Here is a 9986-nt window from a genome sequence, read left to right on the forward strand (position 1 = left end):
GCTCCCAGCTTCCACACCATAACCAACACACACCCCTGTGCCTGCAGGGGCGTCTGCCCCGTCCTCAAGGTACCTGCCCTTGATTTCTGACCCCAAGCAGCTGCTTAAGATGCAGCCTTCTGCTAGGCACTGAGTGCTGCCAGGGCATGTGAAGAGCAGGTCCGTGCCCTGGGTGGCCAGCGGAGCCTGTTACTAAGCTGGCATCCCAAGGAAAAGAGCTGTCTCTGCTCTCCTGCTGTGGCAGTACCCCCAGGAACACCGTGTTTGCATCGTGACCTTGGCCAGCTGTGGCTGTTTTCAGGCAGCACAGCTCAGTGCTGGGGTTGCTGTGTACAGAGCACACCACAAACTATAGGCACCAAGTGCATGTTACAGGGGACAACTTTATTTTGAAACACCTTGTCAGAACAGAGTAGAACACAAACGGCAGCTGCTGCTCTGCATCCAGGAAGCCCAGTGAGACCAGTGGGCTGCCCTCAGCTCCTGCCCTGCCAGGGGCAGCTGGCCTATGGCCTATGTCTGCACTGAAAACCAGGCTAGGAGCTGTGCAAGCACGGGGCAGAAGCTTTGGAAAGCTCTAGGCCAACTGTCCCCATCTTCTGAACAAAGTACTGCTGTGTTGGCTTGTGGAACAGCTCCATGGGCACAGATGGGCCATAGGGAGGAGAGGGTCCCAGCTGCTGCTGCTGGGTGCTGTGCTGCAGCTGCAGGGAGCAGTCACTGTGTAGGAGCCAGCTGGCACTTGCTACAAACCCTTTCACGAGCTGGGGCAGTGAGCAGTGAGACCAGCTATGGAAGCAAGGAAATGGGCATCACCGTGGGCAGTGCCCTCAGGAGGGCAGAGCTCTGGGCTTTAAGATTTAATTCAAAAGCCCTCTTTTATGCTTGTTCAAACACTCTGCTCCCGCAGGATGAGGGCACCGTGATGTTTACTGCCTACATATCTGCCTGACTTCCTCACTGCCCTGAGGCAGCTTTTCTGCACCCGCTGACAGCAATCTGTGGTTTGTGGCCTGTCCCAGCCTCGTCTCAGAAACCTGAATTGGAGGCATGTTGGTGATGTGTGCTGACAGAAATGGGAAACGTGGGGCATTGGGGGGGTAGCTCAATCTCTGGACAGAGGGCCCCAGAGCAGCTTCCTGCTACCTGCTGACTTAAGTCACTAACAAAACCGTAACAACAAGGAGGAACAAACAATGGGAGGTGCTGGTCTGCCCAATGCTGAGCTTTGTGCCTTGGCTGCCCAGCTGTGGCTGCCCGGAGCAGCGCCAGGCTCACTGCAGGAACTCCTCATACTCTTTCGGGAGCAGGGAGCGCTCGCAGGAATCTCTCCTGGCTGCTGCTGTCCTGAACGCTTGGTCAGGAGAAGGAGCCATCAGAAGCGGTGCCACTGTAGCTTTGGCTCTGCTCTGATGCTGCAACACAGGGACAGAACAGGAATGCACACCAGAAGGGCGGAACGGACACTAGGTAGGCTACTCAAAGGCAAAAGATATACCTGCTTGGGCTGATGCCGCTCTGGTCGCTGGTCCTTGGGCTGGGCCTGCTGCCTGTGCAGAGGTTTGTACAACGTACTCTTCAGGTATTTGTAGAGGTTGCTTTTTAGGTGTAAGGGGTTATAAGCAACTTCTACTTCCAGACTATTCAGGGCACTCTGCTCAGACAGAAGAAAGAGCCTAGTGAGATGTGACAGGTCGGGGCTGCAGGGTTTGCTTGGGGGAGTTGTTGGGTTTAGTGTCAAGGGCTTTTCTTGCAGGAAGGAGTGTTACAGATGCTCCATGCCACCCTGCAGTGATGAGAGAGGGGATCTTTGGCTGTGCTGCTACCCACAAGGACTACTCTTAGATGTGTATAGAACATGAGGCATATGCAACCAGCTCTTAGTGGATTTAAGCATTCCCTTGCAGGATGCAGTCCTATCCTGCTCCATACCCAGAATCAGCCAACAAGCTGGAGCACCCTTTCTGGGCACCATCCCCCTTAATTCTGTGCTTCATAATGCTGCTTCCCCCTCCCCACAACATAGAATCATAGAATGGTTTGGGCTGGAAAGGACCTTAAGATCATCTAGTTCCAATCCCCCTGTCATGGGCAGCGACAGCTCACACTAAACCATGTCGCCCAAGGCTCTGTCCAACCTTGCCTTGAACACCACCAGGGATGGAACATTCACAACTTCCTTGGGCAACCCATTCCAGTGCCTCACCACCCTCACTGTGAAGAACTTCTTCCTTATATCCAATCTAACCTTCCACTGTTTATGTTTGAACCTGTTCCCCTTGTCCTACCACTACAGTCCCTAATGAAGAGTCCCTCCCCAGCATCCTTATAGGCTCCCTTCAGACACTGGAAGGCTGCTATGAGGTCTCCAACAGACATGCAACATTGATCAAATGACATGTATTTGCTTCCATGAAGAAAGCTGTAGGATGTATCAGCTGCTGGGAAGAAGTTCTGGAGTGCTCCATTGTATTCCAGCTGTCACCAGATGTTCTCACAGCTGCTTCCTCCTCTACTCATCTGCTAAGACCTACAGTGAGGGCTCTGCCCTTCCTGGCATCACCTGAAGCAGAGGCAGACAACTCAGGATGCACAACAGGAAATGCAGAGGCCTGAATCTATTGGAAAAGACACTTTATGTGTTGATTTATCCTACACCTAAAGCACCTCTCTCTGCACACTGAGATCCGTATTCCCCAGCAATGAGGGAGATAGATTTATCTTCCAGAGCAGCTGCATGTCCTGTGCATAAAGGCTGATCATTACTCTGATCCCTGCTGGTACAACTAGGATCCTTTCCACACATGTTTATACAGGGCTGTTGGTGACTTACCTCTATCGGGCCATGCACTCTCTCAGGGTGTTCAGCAAGGAGGGCTGGGAAGGTTGATGGCAGCAAGAGCTCTCTGATGGCAATTGCTTTGACAAGTAGAGTGGCAGAGTCAGAAGGGACAATGATGTAGTAGGAGTGCACCACGATGTTCCAGTTTGGACCAGTGTTCTGTGGCTCACGTCTGGCCAAAAGCATCCACTTCCTTTTCTAAAAGGCAAAAGCCAAACCTGATGTGAGTAACGGACAGTAGCCACTTCCTCAGCACTTCACTTTCACTATAGGGGCTGCTTGGTTCAGAGTCAGCTACGTTCATACACATCAGAATAAGAACGTTATTCTGCATTATGGGTGAGGTCAGTACGTTGGTTGTTTCTAACTGAATGCAAGACAAGTCTTAAGAAAAAATCCAGTTTTGCTTTACAACTTCTCAGTAATGGAAAGTCATGGAATCCCAGCCTGGTTTTGGGTTGGAAGGGACCTTAAAGCTCATCCAGCCAACCCCCTGCCACAGGCAGGGACACTTTCCACTACAGCAAGTTGCTCCAAGCCCCTGTGTCCAACCTGGCCTTTTAAGTTCTCCACATTCCAAGCCTTGGCTAATTATTTTCACAGTTAAAGATGCATGTTTAACCCCAACCATGACTTCTGCACTTCAAACTTCCCAATACTGGATTTCTGATGGGATAGAGTCTCCCCTAAGGTTTGACGTGCTGTAGCATCTCTCCAGTGGATGCATTGGCTGGAAGGATTTACAAGCCCAAACCTGTCCCATGAGATAAGGCTGCAGCATTGAAACATTTTCTGGCGCAGGTGAGAGAGATCTTACTATATGTGCACCGACTGTTCCTTTCTATGGCAATTCCTCCCCATGAGAAGGCAATTTTCACACACTCACCAGAAGACTATGGCATAAAGCATGGAAGCTGTGCTGGTTTATCTCCAGTTCATCCCAGTCTAGCTGCCAGCAGCTTGTGGGCTTGATGATGAAGGGCAGGCCATACAGTACAGACTCACAGACCCCTTCAGACTTCAGAGCCCTGCAATATACAGCTCATGTTAGCGAAGCACAACCAACATGAAACCAGCAAGAAGACTCTCCCAGCTGACTAGCTTGAGTCTCTATGGCAGTATCAGCCGCAGTACTGCTACAGGCACTCAATGTCTGTATTGCTGTGGCCTGACACGATGAAACCTTGCTGAGAAGTCCAGCTGCAGTGAAATAAGGCTTTCTTGCTGATTTCCAGATTCCCTTATATCTGTGTTGACGAAAGCTGGCCAAGGAACAAATCCAATCTGTGCATTTTGTATACAAACCAGATTGTTAATCTGGCCTCTTGGGCAGTAACTCACCCAGGCATTACACATCTTCCCAATGTTCTTTACTGGATCATGGTTATCCTTCACCTAAACTGACACGTGCTCTACTGCTCACAGAGCCAACATCTCACCACAAACACCACTGCAGGTGGTGTCCACAGCACACTTCTGCCTGACAGGGCATTATTAAGTAGCTGCAGTGCTTTGGCTGTGGGCCATTCATGCACAGTAGCTCTCCAGCTACTGACAGGATGGGAATCATTTTAAGAACAACTGTATCGCTCAGAAATCATACAAAATGTTTCCTATAAATAAGCCTCAGCAAAGACACTAGAGAAGCATCACTCCTCTTGTTATGCTCTGTGCTCACCAGCCACAGACTGCTGACAGGAAAGGGGATAAATGCTTATGTGAAGTCATACAGCACTGTGGGGCTTTCCTTGCTTTTTAGTACTGGGCAACCAGTTAGCTGAGGCTCTGACACCCAGTTAATTGCTGTGGCGTCATTAGGCAGTGAGAGAACAGCAGAATTGTATAGGGAGCAATGGCTGCAATCTGCAGAACTTCACACTGGAGGGAGAAACTGCTGCATGATAGCATCCGTGGTGTCACACCCCTTAAGTGCTAGTGCCATGGTAACACCAGTTTTGCTGCTGTGCTCCTGCCTGAACGGCTGGGATGTGCTGGTCCATAACATACAGAGTTACGGGTGTTGAGGTGATCTTATGTAGCATTTTTGCTCACTAGCACTGGGACGCCCCCAGTGCTTTATGGTTCTGTTACTAGATGAGATTGCACACAAAGAGTGAACGCTGCTGTCATACCAGCCTTCCAGTTGCCAAGTACAGAGTGTAACAACACTTACTTTACAACCCGGAGTTTATACAGCACTGTAGCTGGCCAGGCTGCCATCTGACAGGGTGAATTCATGTCTGCTGCTCTCACGGTGCCATCAACTGTCCCAGAAAGTAGAGCTGGGTCGAGCAACCTCTCCTGCAAATCGCACTTGAGGCACACTGGGAGAAGGAGGTTGGTTTAGATTGCTGTAAATAGCACGTGCTGCAAGCACTTACAAACACTGTCAATGTTCTCTAGCAATAGCAGCTACTAAGGGAAGAACAAAGCTAAAGCCTGTGGCACAAAGCAACAATCGATCCCCATTGTACACACAAGGGAAATACCACATGCTTGGCCTATTAATGAAACATGATGGGTTGGTAACCAGGCAGCAAGTTCCAGTTTTGGTGATGGGTGGTCAGCTACAGAGGGAGCAGAAGTTCTTCCCAATGCACATGAGTTCAGGGACACACGTTTCCTGCTGGCTTTGCTGCCTGTGTTTGTGGAGAAGCCCAGCACACTGATGGCACTAACTTGGGTATAATAGGACATGGCTGCATACAATTTCTCTGGCCTTCTGCAGACTTTAGTGCGGGAAGGTGAAAAAACCTGACTGCAGTGTAACTTGGTTTGTCTTGCTACCTATAAGCCAATGCATCAAGTATGAAACTCAGTGTTAAGATGAAGGGAAAAATCTACCTGTAACAAAATACCATAACTGCCTCTGCTGTTACAGCAGCAGCAGCCACAGGACTTGACAGCAACCTGGCAGTATTGTAGGCAAACGGCCCCTCAGCCTGAGACAACAGAACTCCAGCAGCTTTCAGAATCATCCAGAGACCTTACTTGGGTTTCTAAATGTGAGGGAACATGCCCATAGCACAGGCCTGGGTGATCTTTAAGGCTGTGGGATTCGGAAGCTCCCTGCAGAGGGGGAGAGAAAATGAAATACTCAGGGTGGTCTTGGGTGCAGTGGCATGGCTGAAGCCTCCTGATGGGAGAAGGAGATGGAGGTGTTCCCTCTCTGTACTGTAGTCATGTAGCCATGATTTAAACAGCATCTCCAAGCTGACGACATTGTCCTCTATGGTTTGCACATCGATGTCCATTCCCAGAATTGCAAAGTCTGCAGGAAAAAAAGGTGAAAAAAGCACAAATGTTTTCAGCCACAGAAAAGAACATTCTCTTGTACTTCCCACTGCACTGTGGCTCCTTCATCCCTCACTCAAGTGCTTCCACATAAGGGCTTCAGAAGACACTACCATGCCCATCACAGCACAGCACTATGAAGCCAGCCCTCTTAAAGGGACACTGCTAGAAGCTGAACTGTTCCACAGGCCACACCAACAGCCTTCCCATCAACAGGGTGGCTGGACGGGCTACTATCATCTTCAGAGGATTAGCTGTGACTGGTGCAAACCTCTGCTGTGGTCATCCTAGCACTGGCCTCAGAGACTCTTCTCACAATTTAAAACTCTTTCCTCCTTCTTCCTAAGCAAGGGGCCGTGGATACGTGATGCCACAAGAAATCAGGGAGACTGCAAAACTGAATTGCTATATATGGGGAATTGTGTCTAGCGCTGGAAAAGTCCTACGCCTCAAATAGGAGGTGAACGTTACTTCACTGCATGGCTCAGGACTCAACTGCTAAACATCCTCAGCATGCGTTTAAAGGAGCAGCTGGTCACAGAGCGGAGAACAGGAGTGAAGCTTGACCTGCACCTGACCAAAGCAGAGGGCATTTTTCAACCCATTACTGTTGAAGTGCTGCCTGGTCCACAACAACCTCCTAGCAGAACACCCTTGCAGATGAACAACATCAAACCAACCACCACCATTACATTTCATTTCAAACAAGTGAAATGCATCAAATTTAGAGACTTGTTAAAAGGAGAAGGTGAAACTGTTTGCAAGGAAATAGCAAGTATTGAAGTGACCATGTTGGAGGTGCAGAGAAAATGTGTATGATCTAGCAGCATTTAGGAATGGGGACATGTAGGCTGGGCAGCGGCTAGGGAAGTTATAAGCAAGATTAAACCCTTGCAAAACCATCCTCCCCCCCAAAAAATAACTCAAGGTGCATCCAGATAAGGGTGGCAGGGAAACAGATGTTGCAAAATGTGGAGGATGTACTATTGCCATTTGTAAGCACAGCAGGAGCAGAGCCTCCAGCATGAGCAGGGGCACCACACAGCCAGGAGATGAAACACGTATTCTGAGAAGATGAACACAGAGCAGAAATTGCCTTTTTTCCCCAGTGTGTTTCCCAGGGGACCACAACACAGTGACAGCCCTTGGCAAGCAGAAATCTGTTCTTTATGCATTAGTAGTTATAGTTCGCAAAATGACACTGTGCATCTTCTCCTACAAAAAACAAAGCACAGAAATTCATTCCTCTCCCCCCAGATGGCAGCTCAGCCAGGGCTAAGGTAACAGCAGTCCCGCTGTCAGGAATACACCAGCACAGCAGAACATTCCGACTGCTCCACCTTCCAGCCTCGGAAGGCAGTGAGCTCACACAGGCTGTGCCTCTGCAGCAAAGTAGGATCAACTCCTGCTTACCACAGGAGGTTGTCCCACTGTCCCTGCTGCTGAGCTCCTGTCCCCAGTGTCCGGCCTGACTGTCCTGCAGCCAAGGACATTTCCTTCTTGTTTCTTTTCTATTTTATCCAGTTCTTCCCAAATCTAAATACTAACCCGAATATTCATGTATTCTGTTGCAGCTTTTTAAAACATGCCTTAACACTGCTACCATCCTTACCCAGTCTACCCTGTGCTTACGGGGATTGGAGTTTCTCCCCCATGGAGCAATGCTGGAGGATTCTTTGGCAGAAGGGAATGTCCTGCTTCTCTCTGGAGCTGTGACCACTGTCAGTCACTTGCCCTGGCTGATGCCGTGAGTCTTGCTCGTACCTGGAGCACACACTGGTTGTGTTTCCGCTGTGACACACTCCCTACCTTTTATTAGCCTTGGGTTTCTTCCTGGGATATGCACTGAAGATGACATTAACAGTTCAGAAGACAAAGCAGCAGGAAATCCATGTAATTTACTTTGACAAATAGTGTGTAGACAGGTGACAAGGGGAATTATCCGCATTTTGAGAGACAGCCTTTTGGGGCTGGTAAATGCTTTAGTCCTTTCCTCAGTAAATATTTTCCCATTTTGTTATTTTCTCTTCTGTAATAGATATGTAGCCCCTTATGCACCTTAAGCTGGCACAATAGTAAACAGAAATTAACTTCATTCATTGCTGTCCTTGCTTAGGGAGAATAGGTTAGGATGCCAGCATCTACTGTGCAATGGGTCTTAAAATTCCTGGAGAGCAGATATGCAGAGCCATGTATTGGTCAGGAATCTGCAGTGCACATATAGGAAAAAGGTTCCCTGGAACTTGCAGATTATGTATTATATTCATTAAAAAATGTCTTAGTGCTTTCTCTTCAGTGCTCGCTTTTTGCTTTCCAAACCAGAAATAGATAGAGCCAGTATCTGTGTCACATACAAATATTAACCTGCATTAGCAAATAGTTTGGCAACACTCAGATGCTTTAAGTGTTTGTAATGGGGTAGGGGCAGGAAAGATATAATAATAATAGTTCTCATGTTATCAGTTAGAGGCCCCTGCATCTTATCACTCCCTCCCACACACTCCTCCCACCACAAGTGCTATAAGCTTTGCTGTCTCTACGGGATCTGTATTGTATCATGATCTCTGCTCCAGACTGCAGTCTGGCAAGCCCTGATGTTTCATCATTAAGGAAACACTGCACCTTGAGTCTCTGTCCCACAGAGAAGCTGCTTTGCAGTTTTGAGGAAGCAATCCTTATTGCTCGTCGCACGGCCCTTGTTTGCCTAGAAATGACCTCTCCTGAGGAGGTTGCTCCTGTGAGGAAAGCAGCAAGCAGTTTTCACCCACAACAGGCTGTTCTTAGCACATTCAGAGCTATTCTAAGACTTGCCAAATGTGGGCTTCAAAATATTGGAGTCTTTTCTAGCTGCATTAACCTGCAAATGAGCCTAGGAAACGGGATGTCCTGGTCCCGCTTTCCTTCTTTCAGTACCACAGGAAATTGTAACTGTATGGTTTGGGTTTTCTCCCTGCTGTGGTAAATGAGAGAGGAAATGCTCTGGGTGAGCTGAAAAATCAGGTGCTTTCTCAAAATGCAGATTTTGCATCTCTGCATCTTCTTGGCTTTGGAAGAAGCAATCTGTAGTCTAGTGCTATGTAAAGTAAAGTAAGACATAACAATCATCAGTGGTCTGGTAGGACCCCTTGCAGAGGATTAGGATCTCACTGCAGTAGCTGCAGTATAAGCAAGGCAATGAGATGGTCTGAGCCTTGAAGGTCTTACAGTCCAACAGAAGATCCAAAAGAAAGCAGCAGGGTAATACCATGTACTCCCCAGGAGTCTAAAGAAGAAAATACAGGCTTCTCACTGGATTGTCCATAAGAACATCTTGAAATCCTGGACGACAAGTCCATTTTATCTTGTAAGTGACATGTCTCACTGAAAGCCTGAGGCAAGCGCCACAGTTGCTGCCTCCGAATGGCTGAACCTCCAGCTGGTGTCTGTGGCTTCCCCAGTGCCTGTCTTGAACACAATATTCAGCAGCATATTCAATACCACAGGGGGGGGTTTCTTGTGTAGATGAAAACTTCCAGCCTCGACCAGATATTTAACAAGCCCAGTTTAACAAGGCTGTTCCTGCGCATCTGGCATTTGCCAAAGGCAACTGCTTCATAGAAACAGGGAACACCTGCACAAATGTGCCCCAAACCCTGTTTCTTCCTTAGGTTCATTAATTAGAATTTGTCTTAAGTCCTTACCTTTCAGTTCCAAAATTCTTTACAGGGTTGAGGCAGGAGGAGGCAGAAAAGCCAAGTATTTCATGCCAAGAGCTATATCCCTATAGAGATTTGTTACTCACATAAATGCTCTGCGGATCTGCAGGATTTCTTTAAGGACAAGCAAGCTCACTGCCCTGGACTTCAAGAGA

The 9986-nt window shown here is 48.3% G+C and overlaps 1 protein-coding gene across 1 annotated transcript; it reads right to left on the reverse strand.

Moving 5' to 3' along the window:
• Positions 1–1274: 1274 nt before the first annotated feature.
• On the reverse strand, positions 1275–6113 carry LOC104411233 (meiosis 1 arrest protein-like; the record flags this gene model as incomplete). Its single annotated transcript, XM_010021609.1, has 6 exons — positions 1275–1415; positions 1499–1654; positions 2834–3040; positions 3729–3870; positions 5016–5166; positions 5940–6113. Coding segments are annotated over 6 exons (971 nt in total), but the record flags the coding sequence as incomplete, so codon positions are not given.
• Between the last annotated feature and the right edge of the window lie 3873 nt (positions 6114–9986).

Source organism: Nestor notabilis, unplaced genomic scaffold, assembly GCF_000696875.1.
Source record: "Nestor notabilis isolate BGI_N333 unplaced genomic scaffold, ASM69687v1 scaffold29159, whole genome shotgun sequence".
Classification (NCBI taxonomy): domain Eukaryota; kingdom Metazoa; phylum Chordata; class Aves; order Psittaciformes; family Psittacidae; genus Nestor; species Nestor notabilis.